Here is a 19482-nt window from a genome sequence, read left to right as displayed (position 1 = left end):
AAATAGCGCTTATATTTAAATTAATATATGTGAAGCACAGAGAGAGAAAGAGGAGAATTATGATTCTACATGATGACTCCGAGCAAAAAATTTTAATAACATATTGAAATTTTGCATTTAGAATTGCATTAGAGTACGAGACAGATCAGCAGGATTTGTTAAGATTAATAATTAAGGAAACGATTAAATGACACGAAATTATCTCCTCTGTAATTTATAGAAATTTTAGGTATTATCAGCAACTGTGTAAAATTTATGATATTATCGTCAACTATCGACAATCAATTGCATCTTAAATTGCATATTGAATCGTTCACATTATTTCTCTCATTGTGCAATGATGATCGAGATCTATTTGAACGTTCGCTATCACACTTACATTTCTTCAAATACTGTGATAACGAATGATTGTTTTATAGAGAGTGACGTTTATCGAAAGGAAAATGGGAAGAGATACATATAAACGTTCCGTATTATTAAGATTCTAAATATAGCTTTTAAGCGTTCACGATAAGAAAGAGGAATATATGCGACGAGGTCGAGTAAAGTAGCATAAACGACGAACTCGAGAAAGAAGCTCGTTCACCATCGTTATACTATCGCGTTCGATTGTATTATGTACCTGCTGGCGATAGGCACGAATGTAACGTCACGTTAACATCACCATTAATACACAAGATCGTCGTTTCGATCGCAGCGTTAATTGTTTCCTTACAATATTAATTTATTATTTATTCCGTATACTTTCTTGTATCGAAAAAAAAAAGATAAAGTTCAAAAGGTTTCTTGTGCTGTCGTGTCCGATTATACGTACATTTTACAATACAAGACGCTGACTTAAAGACACATTTTTATACGCGTTGTATAATTCATGCAACTAAAAATCCAAGTATGCAATCTCGATAAAAACTCTTAGTATGATTCGATGGAGTGTCAATTTAATCCTCCTCGTAAAGTTTACGGAGGATTCACTTACTTTACGGATCGTTACTCAATTCAGTTCAGCGTAACTGGCGCGTTCGTAATTTAATTAGCGATTTGACGAAGAAGCGCTCTCACTGATTGCGTAGCTCCGGATCAATTTTTCGTATAAACGTAACTCTAGCGTCTACGACCGCCGAGAGTATCTATTATTCATTGTAAAATACTAGGGAACTTGAGAATAATTTTTTTACAATAAAAATGGTATTATCATTATTACACGTTCGAGTTACTTTTGTGCACATTGTGTGTATTTTGCATACGCACGATATCCCTCTCGCTCGACTCTTCGCGCGTTGCTCCTCCGGAGCAACTCGGGGAGCTCTCTCGATTTTTTCTCTTATTATTATAATCGTTCGCATGATCGTTTTAGTTTTATTTCATAACGTTACTTCTCTCCGCACACACTGGGGTCACATTGCTCTCTACCCGCTGCATGATCCAAAAACTAATCGGTAATAAAAAAATGTCCTATCCGGGAAGAGGGAGTAGCACGCGCATCGCACACGCAAGTCGCAGGTAAGTGGCAACAACATGCATTATGATTCGTCCGTTTTTACGCTTTTATGCTTTGTAATTACGCTCATTATTTACTTTCAACGTGGCAACGTTAATAATTTCGCATTCGATTCACGACGGATAAGGGGAAATCAACCGGTACTTTGATATTTTCCACCTTGTTCGTAAAGTACGACGCGATGAAATTTTTTTCTCTCTTCACAGAGACTTTTCTATCACGGATGACGATGATGACACGCCGTATCCAAGCGAGATCCCTTGTCATTAAAATATGAGATATGACTTTGATTTAGTTTATTTCAATTATTTCTATATCACACGAGTCCGTTAGTTGCAAAGTTTGACAAAAATAACTTTCTTGTACAAGAAAAAGATTATTATTTCTCACACTGAATATTATTTTTTTCGGCTTTTAAATTTCTCTATCAGGTCACAATTTCTAGAAAGTTGCGATTAAATTCTCCCGGTCTAATAAGTTTCATATTTAATCATAAATATTTTACTTTAATCGTAATTTATATAAAATTTTTTGAAGCAGCAGATTCTTCTTTTCTCATGATACCTTTATAATTTATACAATCTTTGTATAAAAATCACTTGGTAGAGAATATTCGTTTTTTCTTTGTTGAAAAATAAAATGAAGATAAATATCATTCTTTTGTAAAATTTACAATCGCGCTTATTCTTCTATAATTTTCCGTATTATGAATCATTATTTAGAATACATTACATTTAATTTAATATTGCTATAAAAGTTCTAAATGGCTTGAGAAGATAGAGATAAAAAAAAGTATTCAGTGCTTAAACGGAAATAATTTATAAACGCGAGACTCTCGTGATTGATTATATTCATGAATATTAAAGTCTGTTTCTTCTCCGGAATCAATTCATGCGCAATTTTATTCCGTCTTATGACAGGGTGAACTATATAATTTTCTGATTTATTATTTTGTATCGATGGTGGAAAGATCTAAATTTCATTAACTTGACAATACTAATTGTTTTGCGTAAAAAAAAAAAAAAAATTTACAAGATAATTATCGAAACTCTCTCATTGTTATTTATTCTTATCGAGCGCGAATTTAAATCGTTTCGTTTACGAAATTTAGAAGTATATAATTAAGGTCGTCGATTCGGTCTTTGTACAAAATGTAAGTATTTTCTCGTTGCATGACGGAACTTAGCACTTAACCCATTCTTTTCGCCTCATCGATGTTTTAGGACATAATGGAGCTGTGCAACGGGAACTGTGGGCTCATCATATGCGACGATTCGGACGAAGAGGAGGATTCCAGTCCGACGAATTCGCCGGTGCCGCCGCGGAGGATCGTCCCGAGTCCACCGTTGCCGCCTAGAAGACCTTCGCCGTCGCCCACGCCGAACAATCATCTCAGGAACGGCCGTCACCTGACGGTGCCGAAGGAAAATGCCCCGCCGCCGCCGTCAGCGGTCACGGTGATATTGAATTACACCGACAACACTCAACAAAATAACAAAGGTACGGCAGAACAGTTTCTTTAGAAATGTCTTCAACTTGCGCGTATCCTGCAGAAGTTATTCGAGAAACGATGTAATTACCTGTAAAAAAGTACAAGTGAATCCGTAATGCTTTTCTTATGTTGATTTAATGTGTTGATTGAAGCTTAAGATTTATGAGCTAAAAAATTATTAAAAATCATAGCTTCAACTTTTATAACAATTCAAGATTCTAATGTTATATTACATGAAATATATTACGCAATAACTTTATAATATTTATAATATATCAATCTATTTTATTTATTGCATAATATATTTTTTATAATATATACTATGTACGTGATGTACTAAATTTTTTATATATAATTATTAATATATATGTGTATTATATCTTACAAATAATTTGCATAATAATGTGTATTATATCTTACAATAATTATGATTTTGCATACGCAAAGATAAGCGTATGATCCGAGGTCCAGGTTCCAAAATTTTCACAGTATTTGCAGTGAATACGGAGGCGAGGTACGACATGCTGCATCGCGCTTCTTCGCCGTCGCTGGTGCCGCCGATCCCGCCGATACCGCCATCGACAGCGGTGACGAGGACCCACGGAGCTCGTCGTCCTCACGGAAATCACGTGAGTGGCACGCCACAGCGACAGCCGCAGCCACCGCCGACGTTGCCGGAGAAGGCGAGTCGCATCAGCGCGACCAGTTCGACGACGACGACTACGACGACGAGTCAAGGTCCCAGTAATAATCCGGTGCCGCCAGTACCGCCGCCCTTATCGGCGCCACGACCGCCAAAGGCCGGTGGGAAGGAGGCGGTTGGCATTCGTCAAGATCATCATTACGAGAACACATTCGTCATCTGCGGTCCAAGTCACCAGGTAGTGAAGAACCTGACGGCGAGCAGAGCCGCCGGATTGAGGGCGCTGATGATGGCGAAGGATGATTCAGGCGGTGGCGGTGGTTGTGCCTCGATGATCAAGTCCCCGGAATCGGCAGCGTACGAGAACGTCAATGTCGAGCATATCACGAGACTGACGGCGCTCGGTTTCGCGCAGGACGCCGTGATCAGGGCGCTCGGCATCACTAGGAACGATCTCGAGATGGCATGCGATATATTGCACGAGTTTGCCACAAAGTCTTCCTGACCAGGTACAGATAAATATATGATGTTGCGAATTTGCTGAAATGCAAAATGAAAATACAAAATAATAACACATTAATCTTAATCGTAGGGTCGGACACCGAGGTCTCATGACCGGCCTTACCCGCCAGGCGATACTTTTGACAGGGAACACGCGCAGGCTCGTACAAGTCCCATCTCTGATGCGTTCGCAGATCACAAACATCTCCGATCACGAACATCATCGGGCGCTCTCGCTACGTCGACAAGACGATGTGTCATCGTTTTACGATTTAAAACGAATGAGAGAAACATAGACACGGGCGGAGCACGATGAGCGTTGAGAATATTACTGCGAGAAACATCCGCCGAATCATCCTCGTCGTGGATCTTCCACGAGCGGACGAAGCTCCAAATGTTCTCGAGATGCAAAAACCGTCGTTCGCGCGACAGATGTAAATATAGGCGACGACCGACCAAAGGCGATTTGCGGCTGCCGAAGTATTCCTTCACGATAGCCATATTTAGCGAGCAGTAGCAGTAGTATATCCTTACATATTTTCCTAATCTGGTACCTCTCACTGACTCGTAGTCATTACTATATTGCGTTCCTTGATATACTTAAGGATAAGGATTAATTGTACATTAATTCGCAAAGAGAACTCGCTTAACGTAACGCACGTCGGAAAGCGCTCCTCGAAAAGGTGCTCTCGGTCGTTCGTTTTCCACATTTTGTATTATATAGCGTATCTCACGAGAAGAAAAACAACGAACACGCGGTCTGATATCGCGTCGTTCCGACGTGTTTAGAAATTACACCACTTACGAAGGCAATATGATCCGTTTCACTTAACCATTTAAGATGCATATATTTTACATGGAGTTATCGATTCGCTAGACACTCCTTGCTCACGAGTATATACATGTATGATGATAGTACTGACCGAAAGTACATTTAGAAAAATGCCTGGCATCTAATTTTATAATCCCTATTCTATGCATATATATCGTTCTCATCCAACTCTAGAATAGTTATCATATATATGTATGTATATTGCTATTTAATGTACATTATGTAATGTCTTACACATTAGCATTGCGTAGTTAAAGACAACACGCAAGAAGAGATACCTCGGAGAGTATAAAAGTGAGTAGCAAAATAACGATTTAGATGTATAAAATTGTTGATTTACACACTCCGATGATTTCTGATCCTAATTTCTCAGAAAGACTATCTCCGAGACACGATAGCCTAGGGCGCGCACCTCCCTAAGATTTTGCACCTTCTAGATCTGAGTCCTCGCGGCGTTTTTCTTTTTTCGGCTGGCACGTGACGACTTATAATAGAAATCAGCCTATTTTTTACCGAATGTGATACTTATGTTTGCACGTAAGTACACACGGCTTTACATCGCACATAAGTATTGACGTAGAGGAAAAGATGAAATCGTCGCACGTTTCACATACGAAAAGCGGCGCAAATATCAAAAGTCTACAGGTTTACGATAACTTTCGGTGCAATGTGTGCGGATCAGTGTTTGGATGAGCGTGTGTACATGATTGTAACGATAGAATATAATCGAAGATAAAGATAGTACGTCGTGCAAAATAACGACAATTGATAATAACCATCCAACTAACAATGAGAGAAAGAGAGGCGCACTTGATGAATAAAAAAAAAAAAATAATAAAAATTCATTGTTCGTCATGTTCGTCATGCCGAGTCGAGAATAGCATACACGTATGGGACATATACATACATACCACCGAAGCGTATCAATTCGCTTTACACTAATTTATGTTTTTTGCAATAGATGCTCAATCATAATGCACCGAACCGTTTTGCCCTACGAAAGGACAGGCAGATCTGGAAGTTGATTACTACCTCGCGATTACCAAAGGTATACACGATCTGTGATCGCCCGAACAATGTGTGTTTAATTCGCTTTCATGCGTTTTAAATATATAACATGCACAAATGGGATGAATCATCGTGTAACATAATTAATATATTTAGATATGATATTTAGATTTCTTGCTCCCGTTGAATTTCTTTCTTTCCACGAAAGAGAAAAAAAGATACGCGTTGACGGAACGGCGCGCTGTTAAAGCGAAAAACGATCACAGTTTATCCTATGCAAATTCGAGCAAAGATCATGTTTCGAGAGAATCCGAAATAGATATAGAGATACCGAGATATCCCGATTTTATTCGCTGTCCTATATGCACCTAATACGTCAATCGCCACTCTTGAGAGAATATTTCAGCACCCTTTATCTCCGAACTCGACGGATCCGCGAATTTAGCTGTCCTATTTTTCTACATTGTATATTCTGTCGCTGTGTATTGTATAACGATCAAGAGCGTTCAAGGCACCTCTTTGCTCCGAGAACGTAAAGAAGGACGATGTATAATTAGGTGCAATACGCGCAGAATAATATAAATCGATGATGCGATAATCGAAGATGATACACGAAGAATATAGAGATTGACACCTCCTTCATTTTAATTATTCGCTGTACAAATTATTTTACATACTTCTCGAAATAAAATAACATGTCGTTTATAATATCGCGCACGTTATTTTATTACACTTATTGTATCTCTATCCATTAAGGATAAACCATTTGAGAAATATACATGCATGATATATTGATTATATTTAACTAAAATTATAAATTCTTTGGCACAAGATAAGGGATCAAAGCAACAAAAAATCTATCACGGATGATCAGCATTATGATGATATTATTTTTCATAACTGAACAGATAGCTATATTTAAGATCCTTAATAGAAATATATTTTACCATACCTTAAGGCACAATTTCTTTAAATTATGATGTTGATAACTCTGTACGCATTTTGTTGTATCTCTCTATCTCTTCGTCACTAACAGAAGGTACCAAGTCGCGAATAGCGTCCGAAAAATGTCGCAGTTCTACGATAATACTATCTTTAATCATATCTTCTTCGATAGAGAAGTCTTTGTTGAATTTTTTTCTTTCCTGATATCTTGCGACAACTTCGCGCACAGCGTTGAGCCATGCATTGGAAGAAACGGAATACAGGTCTGCACCGGTGACGTTATCGGGCAATTGATCCACGACTCGTTCCAGCTCTCGTCCGTTCTCCCGTAATTCGAATTTTCGCGTTTGCGCCTGTAAAACACTAAGTTTGGACGCGCTGTCGGAATGAATGCCGACATAGAGCATCTTATCGAATCTTCCGGGTCGGAGCAGAGCGGGATCTATGAGATCAGGTCTGTTTGTGGCCCCTATGATGAATATGCCACCAGACTCGTCGAGGCCATCCATCTCGGCGAGTAATTGAGAGACCACGCGGTCCATTACGCCGCCGCTGTCGCCGCTTCTACCGCGATTAGGTGCCAATGAGTCCAGCTCGTCGAAAAAGATGATACAAGGGGCCGCGGAACGCGCACGTTCAAAAACTGCGAGAAAATAAAAATAGTTTTACTTTGTTTTTAAAGAACAAATAATTTTTTGTTATACGTTTACTCTAAAAATCGCCTTCTTCTTCTAGATGACGTACTTTGCCTTACGTTCTTCTCGCTCTGACCGACATACATGTTCAACACTTCCGGACCTTTGATGGATAAAAAGTGTAATTGATATTCTGTCGCTACCGCTTTAGCGAGAAGAGTCTTCCCGGTGCCGGGCGGACCGTATAATAGTAATCCGGATTGTCCAAATCCGAAGGCGTTCAACAATGGCAATTGGATTCTACGAATAATTTCGTGCTTCAATTCCGCCAAACCGCCTATGTCATCCCAGTGAACTTCCGGCACACGTGGAGCGCCTTTACTATCTGAATATATGGATTGCATATATTCTGAAAATACATTTATATTATTTATATTATACATAAAAAAAATCTAAGATTTTATACTCCATTTTAACAAGATACGTGATTACATGTTGCAAATGAATTAATTATTATGCAATGAAAAATATATTTAATCGAATTTAACACTCGATTTAGAAGATAACTCAAACATTGTATAATTTAAGAAAATTTTATAAATTTAAAATTTATTAAAAAAACATCTTTCACGTCTTTGTGATGCATCTTAACATTTGTACTTAAAACGTTTTTTGATATTGCTAAATTAATTATAAATTAATTATAAAGCAATTATACCGTAAGCTCGGTCGAAATCTGTTTGCGTCAAGATTTTAGACTCGGACGATATCCATGATTTGTATCGATATTTAGCCGCATGCAATGTCAACGCCATCAAATCTGCAAATCTGAAATCCGAACAAAAACCAGAGACTTTTGATAGATCTGCGGTAGTCGTTAAATTCTTTTCAGATAGCAACCAAGACATCAGTTCCGTCCGTTTATTCTGATTCAAATGCTTGACGTGAATCGTCTCGATAAATATTCGTTGCAGTTCCGCGGGTAAATCAGTCTCCGAAGCGGCGATGATGATCAGAGGAAATCTTTGTCTACTAGCGTATAACGTGGTAATCTCCGTCGAAAAAGCAGATATAATCCTCTCGTCCTTTTGACCCTCGGCAGTCTTGCCGAATATCTATGAAAGACAATTAAATTACGATCATGGAAAACGCGAAATAATTTGACGCGACTCTCGCCTCTTACGCACTTGAATATTATTCAGATATAATATGCATGGTACGCATTGCTGTGCATTATGTAACGTTATGCGAAGTTTAGCCTCAGTTTGCGCCGCCGTTAGAGTTTGCACCTCCGCAAAGTCAACGCAAAGAAAGTTCAATCCCATTCTCGCGGACGCGATTCGAACCAATTCGCGTTTGCCACAGCCTCGCGGTCCTTTCACGAGAAACACTGGCCTTACATGCAACTGTACATCTGAAACGATATAAGAGAATGTGAAAGATACATTTACAGAACGATTATGGTATATTTTCAAACATTATCGATTTTTTAAATGTGCGCTATTCCTTACTCTTCTTCAGGAACGGTCTGACGCAGGATACTAAATGTTCCAAAGGTTCCGTCAAAGCTGATGGATATTTGCTTTCGGGAAATGTAAAAACGTGCCTCCGCGGGATATAATCGTGGACTCGTGCCTGCTGGATGAGCGTCGATTCTCCACGCACGACGTAACAGCCGTTGACGTTATCGCTACGTCCATGATGATCTACTTTTAAGGATTTAACCGTAAAATACATGGTGCAAATCGCCGGTGATCCGGATAAGTAAAATTGATCTTGAGCGTATTCTTTCGCATCGATTTTAAATACATCATTTACATGTAAATATCGAGGATGTAAAAAATAATTCTCCAGCATGACATCCATCATTTCGGTAGCGCAATCGTACGGATTGGCGATTAAGGATATTCTCGCCTCGCTCGCAAATTCGACTACATCATCTTCCAATGGCACTAAAACAAATTTTTAATTATTTTTTATTGTTAAATAATTTATTATTAATTATTTTTTATTATTTAATAATATTCGATAATCGGTTACAACTTAAAAATGAAAGAAAATTATACAGTTTTATATTTTAGGATATGTAGATTAAAAATACGTCTGATAAAAACTATAAATATTTACATATAAAACATGATTCATCCAATTGTTCGCAATGAAGGGCGTTTTGCAAATTATGCCGCATCGTTTCAGAGATTAGGATAGTGTTTTCACAAACATCAGGTGCGGATATAATCATTAATTTATATCTTGCCATTGAAGTCATCGAGCATACGTGAAACCAGGAACTCGACGATTCCTTTGAAAATCGTATATTCGCTAACGCACAGGAATCAAAATCGATGTATTTATTTTGTGTATCTTCCAGATCATCCAGCTTATGTTTAAAAACTATATCCGGTAGCGTAATCCAGCAAAGATTTTGTTCAAACATCCTTTGCAATCTACGATAGAGATATTCCAGAAAAGCGTAGCTCAGCACGTAACGCGGATCTTGTCGCATCAAGGTGCTGGTTATTCCTCTTATAATCTTTTTGTGAAGCAGGAGTGTAGAGAGCATTTTTCGAACGTATGTTATACACAATTTATAAAGAATCCTTTATATCGCATCAGTCACTTTTCATCATGTTGATAAAATATGTTAAACCTGAGATTGAAAAAAAAGAAATTGAAAATTATAGCAACTTGCATAAATATTATTTTCTTAAATTATATATAATTATTTTTACTTAATATCGAGGTTTTTGTTTGATATCAAAGATTAAAGAGCGAAACAGTATTTTATATACATTTTTTTCATATTTTCGAAATTAAACATTCCCAGGTAGAACATGAAACTCATGACATCATTATGACGTCACCTAAAAGTCACCTAAAAATTTTTAGAAAAATCATAATAATCTCATTTGATATATTTTTAGCAATGGTTTGATGACTTATTAATATCATTTTATATATATATATTACGCAATTACTTGTTTATTTAATTATTCATGTATATTTTAGTTATACATGTCTTTCTTAGAGAAGGATTTAAGCAACATAATCTTTTTAAAATTATATAATGCGATTATTGAACTTAAAAATTTATGATTGTTTTTGTCATCTTTAACTCATTTTTTAATCATTTTTGTTTAGGTAACTTTTAAATGATAAATAAAATCATGATGACATCATAATGATATCATTATGAGTTTCATGTTCTATCTAGGTTGTTAACATTTTTTGGTAAAAATTTTTCCCTTTTCCTTAATTTTTTTCAAAATCACTTTGAATTTGCATTGAGTAAAAGTCGGCTAATTTTTTGTCAAAGAAAGAGCAATTGAAACAAATTCGATTCTAGTATAATTTTCTAGATTTTGAGATCCAACCTATATCAAATTTGTAATTTACATTTGATTCATCTTCTCGCGCGAACAATAACTTTTGATCGCCCAGAAATTATCCTTTCATTTTTTATCGATAAAAGATGCAAATTCAATTTTAAAGCCTCCTTTATTAATCTTTGTTTCGCAGTAAATTTGCAATTCCTCCTTATTCATATTTTCGCAATTTACGTGATTATTGACGCGGAATTTTAAATACTATTTCGCTCTTAAATATATGTTGTGTGATTTAAAGATCTGTCCTCTTTCTCTTCTCTTTACTTAACTTTATTAAAATAATTCAAATGAAATAATTCGGGACGATTCCTTTTCGAAAAGCACCTACATAATCCGCCATTCGCTGCGCGATCTTTCGAATCATCGTGCTAGAGGTACTGACAATCGCGATAAGAGAAAGAGAGAGAAAGAGAGATCCGAAAGTAGAACTCGAGAAAACCTAGAGTTTTATAATTATTCTCGAGTCGATCTTTCGATCTTCACGATGCTTCGACCTTCGCTTTTATAGCGAAACGAATAGAGACGTTTGACGTTTCGGCGACGAGACTTTTGACATTTACCGCGACGAGTTCAAAGCAACAGCGAAAATGCGCCATCGCTCTCGTCCGCCTTCCGGTTGAGCGTCACTGAACAATGCACCCAATTTCGGCTCCAATCTTCGGCCGAGGTTACTATAGGAACAGTAGCGGCGACCCGTGTGGGAGACCCGTCCTCGAGGGAGATCGCGCGAGCGGGGGCCCCTTCGGGCGCAACAGCTGTGCTTGTCGGTAAATTTCGCCCGGAAGTCTCGCGGACAAGTATCGCCGAGGCCCTCACAGTCGCTCGTTCGCGGCTAGTTGGTGGCTAGTTGGCGGCCAACTGGCGACCGATTTCACGCTCGTCCGACAGTCCGCGTAATCGATCGAGGGGCTCGATCGAGATTCCGCCACTTGCCGGTGACGGTGACGGCGACGGTGACGCGACGCGGGGCGACGCGACGCGACGCGATATTCCGAGTGTGTAACACGGGTACCTACCGTAGCGAAGTACGTACGTATGCAGGGGAGAGGAGGCGGTTAAAACCGTTGGTGGCGGCCGTTAATGCGCGAGACTAACCCTAACCTAATCCGTGCGCCCCGATAGCGTCCTTATTGCGGTTTTTTCGGAGAACGGACCGTTTCGAATTTAAAGGTCCGCCTACGCGGGGGATATTATGCGAAGGTGCGGTGAGCGAGGGTGTTGACGCGCGCGAGCCTGTTGTTTCTCGGCCGAGTGCGTCGGGCCACTTTGACCTATCTCGCGATTTCGGAAATTGATGTCGCGAATGCGACCCGATAATCCCAACGGGGAATACGCGCGTACGCTTCTCACCACGTTCTCTCGCTCTCGCTCGTGTCATGTACGTCGCGGTGCTCTAATTGACAGTCGTAGAGTAAAGGATGTTTACATTTTTATACGTGTACAATCGTATGATCAATTGGGATGCCGCTGAGTATTCTCTGCTACTGTTTGCGTTAATTGTGGAACTTTTTGTTGTTTTGTCAGTGTATAAGGAAGTCTCTGAGCGATAAACGACGGTGATCGGGGCAGTGATGGATCCCGCGACGGTGATAGCTCTCTGCAAGGAAAATATCCAGCCGTTAAGGTACGGAAGGAATGCCACGCAATTGGGAACCGCGTTGAGAGCGCAGGAGGACGCGGATGCGCAGCAGTTGTTACTGCAGGAGAAGCAGTAAGTGTCCTCAATTTCGAATGACAATTGTACTTACAATTTTCTCCTTCTATAATTTTCCTATAATTTTTCTATAATTTCCTAATATAATTCTATAATTATAATTAATTATAATTATAATTTCCTAATATAATTCTATAATTTTCCTATAATTTCCTATAATTTTCTCATAAAAATTCATACGATACGACAGAACAAAAAATATGAGAGCGATTTATATTTTTATTTAGAATGTACGAGGATGCGATCAAGAATTACGAAGGGGATGATCCTCTGGAGAATTGGTATGAGTATATTCTCTGGGTAGAACAGAGCTATCCGAAAAGTGGCCACGAATCCCACGTTGGAAGACTCTTGCAGCAGTGTCTATCGTTATTTGAGAAGGAGACCAAGTATCATCAAGATCGTAGATATATACGTTTGTGGATTAATTATGTAAGTAATTTAAAACCTTATGTATCGATATAATTGTATATTAATGCTAGCTTTGCTTTTAGATAAGTATGCAAAAAAATCCATTAGAATTATACCAGTTGCTGCACAACAACGGTATCGGGACTAGAGTGGCGGATATGTACAGAGCCTGGGCTTTTGAATTGGAGCAGATTGAGGATGACAAACGAGCGGATGAAGTTTACATAATGGGACTGACTGTTCGTGCAGAGCCTTACGATGAATTGAGTCATGCTCATCAGTATGCATTGTCCCTTTTTACAAAACAAATTATCCTATAAATATAAAGAATAATCAAATTTTACACTCTTTCCATAGAAATTTCCAAATTGCTGTGGCGCGTAAAACACTCGGTCGTATCGAGGAAAGAAATGACATTTCGTTATTCGAGCAACGTCAGGCTTTTAGTTCTTTAAAAGCGATAAGAGCTGGTAAAAGAGTTGGCAGCATACGAACGGGTCATCGCGTACGCGATTATTATCCTGGCGTAGTCCCCCAAATCTCAACATCTAATGCAAAGTCCAATTCTAAAATACAAATATATCAAGTGAGACATGTCTATCGATAATACTTATAGTGCAATGTAACTTGGATATGTTTTGAAAATGAATTGTGCAATAAAATATTATGTAATAGGATGACACACCTGGAGAGATAAAGGGCTCTATACTGGATCATGTGCCCATAGAGGATTCGGTACATAAAGAAAATACCATCAAACCTGGACCATGGAATAGCGCAAGCAAGAGAGGTCCATTAATAGGACCTACTGTAAAAATAGGTTTCAAGAGTAAGGATGAGAATAAAATAGATGAAACTCCAGTAGTAAATTATTACAGAAAATTTATTGATAGTTGTTTATGTTTCTAGTTCATGAAGATGAAAGCGATGATATTGATATGGAAAAAATTAAATTATTTCCAAATCATATAGCTTTTTGTGATGGCAGTAAATGTCATGACAGTTTAAGAGTGCCGGTATATGTAGCAGATGCAATAGATCCAAATATTGTACAGAAACCATGTTATCCCAAAGAACTAGTCTATGCTGATAATGTCGATCTTAGTATGGAAGAAATTAGGGCACAACTTTATTTCGAAAGGTATTGCTGTAAAGAAAAAGAATCACTAGATGTATGTGTTTATCTTAAAAAAATATATCTTATTTTTATTATTACACATTATCTTATCATTAGTATCTCGCTAATTGCATATGCACATGATAATTATAAAATATAATTTTTTATGCAGAAGAGCACAACTTTTGGAAAGTAAACATGAACTATCGATGATTTGTTCCCGTGAAATTGGTAGTGAATCTCAATCTCAGTTGAACAATTATGAGAATATATATCATTTACAAGAAATAGAGGAGCAAAAACTTAATCAGCAAAGAAGAGAGGCTGAGATTAACAGGCAAAGACTCCAGACTGAACAACAGGAATTACAGAGGCAGTACGAAGTGGAGAATCAAGTTTTAGAGACGCAACGACAGGAAGCGGAACGAAGAGAATTGGAAAGATTAGAAGCTGAAAGACTTGAGGTGCAACGAATAGAAGCGGAATTAAATACGCAGCGGAAATTACAATCGTCGAATCAATTTATGCATCAACATCATACTTCATCATTGGCTGCCGATGCTGAGGAACACCTGCTTGGCCAGAGTCTTACCGTAAACACGAAGGAAGCTATTTCAGTTGTGCAGGGTTTGTGGCAATCTCCGGACACAGCTTTGCGCTTTCGTCATCCCGTGGCATCTAGAATAGTAGATTCAAGAAATAAGCTGCCATTTGATATACACATGGATGGCTCTATGACGCAACACGCGATGTCTAGTAATAAGCCTCATCATCAAGGTTACAATGTACAAATTTATAACGATCAAGAGAATCATCAGGGTTATCATACACAGCATCATAGTTACTCTGGTCAAGAACAACATGCTGGATATGCAAATCATAGTCTGCAAAACAGTTATTATCAAATGCAGGTATAGAAAACATTCGTAAAATAATGCTTTACTCTTCTACTATATATATATCGAATAATATAAGATTAAAGTAACAAAATATTTGTAGATTTGAATCTCTATAAAGCAATAAAATTTTATTTTGCAGCAACATCATGATCATCAAGTACAACAGTCGCAGCATCATCCTCGGCAGCATCACCCTCAACATCACCAACAACCGCACCAAATGATTCCATCGCATCAGCAAATGCACACTGTGCATCATCAGCCTCTCTCTCATCCGCAGCATTTGCAAGCGCCTCATGGTCAAATGTCACATCATCAACCACACATTCATCATCATCAGTCTCCACATAATCAACATATCTTGCATTCTCAGCAGCCGCAACATATGCCTCAACATATGCAACATATTCAGCATCCCGTTTATGGCAACATATTACCTACCGACATCGGATATCAACAATATCCGACGTCAACTCCGATGGAAACTCCGACTATGCTGCAACAGAATATAGAGCCACAGAAACAACTACATTTCTCGCCATATAACGATTCGGACATTGAAACGAACAAACCGTACAGAATGCCACCTGAATTACCATACATCAAATCGCCCGGGATGAATCGTAAAGACATCAAATATCTTGAGAGCGCGGAGGATAAAGAAAATGCTATCGTTGTGGATTATAACGGTCCGCTCGAAGAAAATATGATACCCAAATTAGACGAGAATAATCTGTATATTGACGAAAGTCTAGGTATAGCTCCGCTTTCGACCATAAACGAAACATGTTATACGGAAGCCTTTAACACGCAATTGACAAGTTCTACACCAGTGACTAATCATTTCAAGCCATCTTATAGAATGAAAGATGATTTGCAATTTTCAAGTCAGAATACTATCCCGCCGTATGTATCAAATCTGCTTTTGACATTTTAAAGATATATTTTTTAGATATATATTGAAATATGCTTATAGTTTGATATTTATTTATGTTGAATAGAATTGCAGAAGCACCTAATGTCGAGGGTGATGATAAATTGAGTGTAATATTGGAATCCACACGGGAATATGTTTCAAGCAGTTCGAGTAGTAACAATTATACTAAAACTACTGGATTGACTTTTGGATTAACAAGGGAGGATATGGCTCCTATTGAGGAACAATCTGTGGATACAAGTACATATCCTACAAGTATATATAATATCTTTGTTATTATAATAAGCATCTTTTATTTCTTATCATATTTAACATAAAATATACATTTTGAAAAGTCCACTTTTTTATTTATGATTGAATAAATTTTTTATTATTATATAAAGTTGTAGAGGAAGAATCAAACGAAGCTGTGCTGTCTGCGAATCAACCTTATGAACAAAAATTGCGTGCTCAAATTCAAGCTGTGCACGCTCAAAGTCCGCGCACAGTACAACGAAATGTCGATCAAATAACCTCTGAGATACAGAATAATTGCGATTTAAGGAAGTCTATAAATTTACAATTTAATAATGAAGAGGAAAATTCAGAAAAGGTTGATACTATGGATTGTGAAGAACACGAACCTATGGAACAAATGGAAGAAGAACTGTCTTTCGAGCTTCCTTCAAAAGACATAAATCCATTTGACAAAAATTTGATAGCTGGCCTATTGAAGAAAATTAAATTTCCACAACCCCAACATGCAGATGGATATACAAGAATAGATACCAATCTAAATAAGCTCGTGCCTTCGACCATGATTACGCTCGGTTGGTATTTAACTTTCACTTCACAATTAAGAAATTTTTATATATTATTGAAATATATATTTACAAACAACTTTTCTCTTCTCATACTTGCATTTTTCACGATTATACAGGCACAGAAGCGTATGATTTGGAAAAGTGCCTTGGGAAAGGAATGTATGGAACAGTTTTTAAAGCAGTCAATATACAAACAGGCGAAACTGTTGCCCTTAAAACGCAAAGACCCGCTTGGGTCTGGGAGTATTATATCGTACGAGAGATAAAAACACGTCTTACAAATCCACATATGGTAATATATGAATATCTCTTATTATCAATGCACCTATATCTTATAATTTTTTTTCCTTTATACATGCTAATAATTCTTTCAGTTACGCGGTTTTATGGATGTAACAATGGCATATGTGGCCAACAATGGAAGTGTGCTAGTTTCAGAATATTCCAAATTCGGAACACTATTAGCAGTAACGAATCAGATAAAAATCGCTACTGGCAAACCTCTGATGGAAACTGTAGCTATTTTCTTTACAATCGAAATGCTTCAAATTGTGGAGTACTTACATAATTGCCAAATAATACATGGAGACATAAAGCCAGATAACTTTTTATTAATGCGATTGTTAGTATTATTTTATTATTACTCATTTTTACATGTTGGAAATAATATACAGTTTCATTTTTATATGTTGGAAATAATATACAGTCACTATTATCTAATATGTATATAATGTGTAAGTGTAATTTTCAATATTAAGTTGACACAAGATATATGAAATTTTTAAGAATATACTAAAACAATCCAGTCTCTCAAAAATCTATCATATGATATAATATTTTTGTTAAAGAGAAGAGAATTTCATCATTTAATAATACAAAAAATAAATCATTAGAAAGAATAGAGAGATTATTTCAAATAGAGAATATACATACATAAATAGCTAATAATTGCAAGATTTATTCTTCAAGTACATTTAAGCTGTTTTTAATATTTTTATGATCATTGACAGACCTACACAAGATGTAAGGCCAACAATACAATTGATAGATTTTGGATGCAGTATAGATATGAAACTATTGCCAGAAAATACAACGTTCACACAAGTTATAAAAACGGAAGATTTCACTTGTATCGAAATGCAAACTGGAAGACCGTGGACATATCAGACTGATTTATACTGTCTAGCGGCGACCAGTCATTGTTTGCTATTTGGCAATTACATGAAAGTATCTAACGTAGGCGGTCGTTGGTTTATTGCCTCGAAATTACCAAGGTATATAAATAACAAGTATAAACATATTGTATATACAAGTGTAATGATATTGTGTGTAATTAGAAGAATCACACTTGTTATTCTCAAAAGATTAAATATTGGTTTCAAAAACTGTTTCCTTTTTTTCTTATTACAGGTATGCTAAAAAGGCTGCTTGGGAACAATTTTTCACAGAGTTATTAAATATCGAATCTTGCGAGAAAATGCCTGATTTGGCAAAATTGAGAAACATGATGGAGGAAACGTTAGCACAAATGTCGGAGGCGCAAGCGAAATTTCGGACTTTTGTCAACATTCTTAACAAACGATAACGCTTACTATATTTGACGATATGTACCAATGTGTGCATATATTTAGTAAAGAACCAACGTGTAATAAGAGACATTAATGTTATTGTGCTATTTATTATAAAAAGTTAATACTACAGTGATAAAAATATATATGTATCTACACAGTTATAACATACACGAAATGCACCTTATGGCCTGCTTCGTGGAGGCTTTATCGATACTCGTGTTGCTTGCACATAATCAATGTTATTAAGGACCACTGTTACAAGGAAAGTTTGACCCTTCACAAATGTTTCGGAAACTTACGAGGTATGTGAAGATTTATATAATAGAGAGGGATTTTTTGGAATGTATCTTGTTATCTCCTGCAACATTATATGAGTTCGCTACATAATATTTATATAATACAATTCAACACAAAATTTTACAAAAAAAATCGAGTCTGTAAAAATGAATAGTACAAGATGGGTATGATGTGATGTATTCAGATCGTTCAATTTGCAAGATGGCATGCAAAAGCACATGCGTACCTAAAATATATCCGAATGTGAGTACCTTGTATAGATAATTAAAATGTATATGTAATTCTTGTATATTTACAACAGACTTTGAACTTTCAAATTCTGTTGCAATTAATATTGAGGTGGAGTTCGTTTCGTTTTCAAATATTCTTTCCAGAATGTACGGAAATATATTGCATAAAGAATGTTAACTGATTATCCTAGACAATTCTTCCGCCTTCCCCTCCACCTTCTTCCACCTCGTTCAGTTTTAATGTAAAGCAATGATAATTACTATGTATTATGTATTATCTAAAGCAATGCCAATATTTTGATCTGAATATGTGCAGGCTTGTTTTCGAATGTCCACTAAACAGGCCTTTTATGTATTATACTTTTTATAAGTTAGATTATATTTATATATATAAATATGTACGCGCGTAAATACGACACGATCAATGGAAATTTCCAATTTGTGTGTTCCAATTGTAGATTTTATAAAGATACGCAAGGACTTTGGGTTGTCTAAAAATCGTAAATATGAATATGAAATTATGTATTTGCATATACTGCTATATAGAATATATTAAATCATAT

At 36.9% G+C, this 19482-nt stretch overlaps 3 protein-coding genes across 11 annotated transcripts in view; 2 read left to right on the top strand and 1 right to left on the bottom strand.

Annotated features, from left to right (window-relative positions):
* LOC105249224 (E3 ubiquitin-protein ligase CBL) overlaps nt 1–6772 on the top strand; it is a 31515-nt gene extending 24743 nt beyond the window's left edge. For 2 of the 5 annotated variants that reach the window (XM_011254534.3, XM_011254533.3), the window contains exons 6-8: nt 2722–2998; nt 3480–4142; nt 4226–6772. In XM_011254534.3, the coding sequence (XP_011252836.1) occupies nt 2722–2998; nt 3480–4138 (936 nt within the window). In that variant the 3' untranslated portion in view covers nt 4139–4142; nt 4226–6772. Of the gene's footprint in view, nt 1–1704; nt 1741–2721; nt 2999–3479; nt 4143–4225 lie in introns of those variants that run through there. The other 3 variants (XM_011254535.3, XM_025408931.1, XM_025408932.1) reach the window with 2 other exon arrangements.
* Nucleotides 6773–6878: 106 nt separating this feature from the next.
* On the bottom strand, nt 6879–11662 carry LOC105249222 (peroxisome assembly factor 2). Its single transcript, XM_011254528.2, has 7 exons — nt 11501–11662; nt 9682–10204; nt 9066–9506; nt 8742–8968; nt 8273–8669; nt 7664–7963; nt 6879–7562 (listed from the first exon to the last, which is right to left on the bottom strand). Exons 2-7 carry the CDS (start codon nt 10115–10117, stop codon nt 6949–6951), a joined length of 2415 nt encoding a protein of 804 aa, XP_011252830.1. The 5' UTR covers nt 10118–10204; nt 11501–11662; the 3' UTR covers nt 6879–6948.
* LOC105249225 lies at nt 11583–18459 on the top strand. Of its 5 annotated transcripts, none has more exons than XM_020026910.2 (15): nt 11583–11707; nt 12465–12651; nt 12882–13086; nt 13149–13345; nt 13423–13651; nt 13741–13894; nt 13975–14206; nt 14355–15093; nt 15221–15987; nt 16083–16273; nt 16402–16827; nt 16938–17113; nt 17196–17443; nt 17832–18095; nt 18232–18459. In XM_020026910.2, the coding sequence occupies exons 2-15, from the start codon at nt 12512–12514 to the stop codon at nt 18404–18406; spliced, it is 4143 nt and encodes a 1380-aa protein (XP_019882469.1). In that variant the 5' UTR covers nt 11583–11707; nt 12465–12511; the 3' UTR covers nt 18407–18459. The 5 variants fall into 5 exon arrangements, with proteins under 5 accessions (XP_019882469.1, XP_011252839.1, XP_019882468.1 ...); XM_011254537.3 differs by lacking the exon at nt 11583–11707 and adding an exon at nt 11793–11965; XM_020026909.2 differs by lacking the exon at nt 11583–11707 and adding an exon at nt 11845–11969.
* Nucleotides 18460–19482: the final 1023 nt, after the last annotated feature.

The sequence above is a fragment of the Camponotus floridanus genome, unplaced genomic scaffold (assembly GCF_003227725.1).
Source record: "Camponotus floridanus strain SB8 unplaced genomic scaffold, Cflo_v7.5 scaffold24, whole genome shotgun sequence".
Classification (NCBI taxonomy): Eukaryota; Metazoa; Arthropoda; class Insecta; order Hymenoptera; family Formicidae; genus Camponotus; species Camponotus floridanus.
Note: the sequence above shows the minus strand (reverse complement) of the source record. Positions and strands in the feature narration are given on the sequence as shown.

Excerpts from the sequence above, each read along its gene's own strand:
- LOC105249222 (XM_011254528.2), bottom strand. The coding sequence starts at position 10,117 with ATGCTCTCTACACTCCTGCTTCACAAAAAGATTATAAGAGGAATAACC. Across the intron at positions 9,507-9,681 it reads GGATGAATCATGTTTTATAT|TGCCATTGGAAGATGATGTA; the intron begins GTAAATATTTAT and ends AATTTGTTTTAG. Across the intron at positions 7,964-8,272 it reads AGATTTCGACCGAGCTTACG|AATATATGCAATCCATATAT; the intron begins GTATAATTGCTT and ends ATGTATTTTCAG.
- LOC105249225 (XM_020026910.2), top strand. The coding sequence starts at position 12,512 with ATGGATCCCGCGACGGTGATAGCTCTCTGCAAGGAAAATATCCAGCCG. Across the intron at positions 13,652-13,740 it reads CTAAAATACAAATATATCAA|GATGACACACCTGGAGAGAT; the intron begins GTGAGACATGTC and ends ATTATGTAATAG. Across the intron at positions 14,207-14,354 it reads GCACAACTTTATTTCGAAAG|AAGAGCACAACTTTTGGAAA; the intron begins GTATTGCTGTAA and ends TTTTTTATGCAG.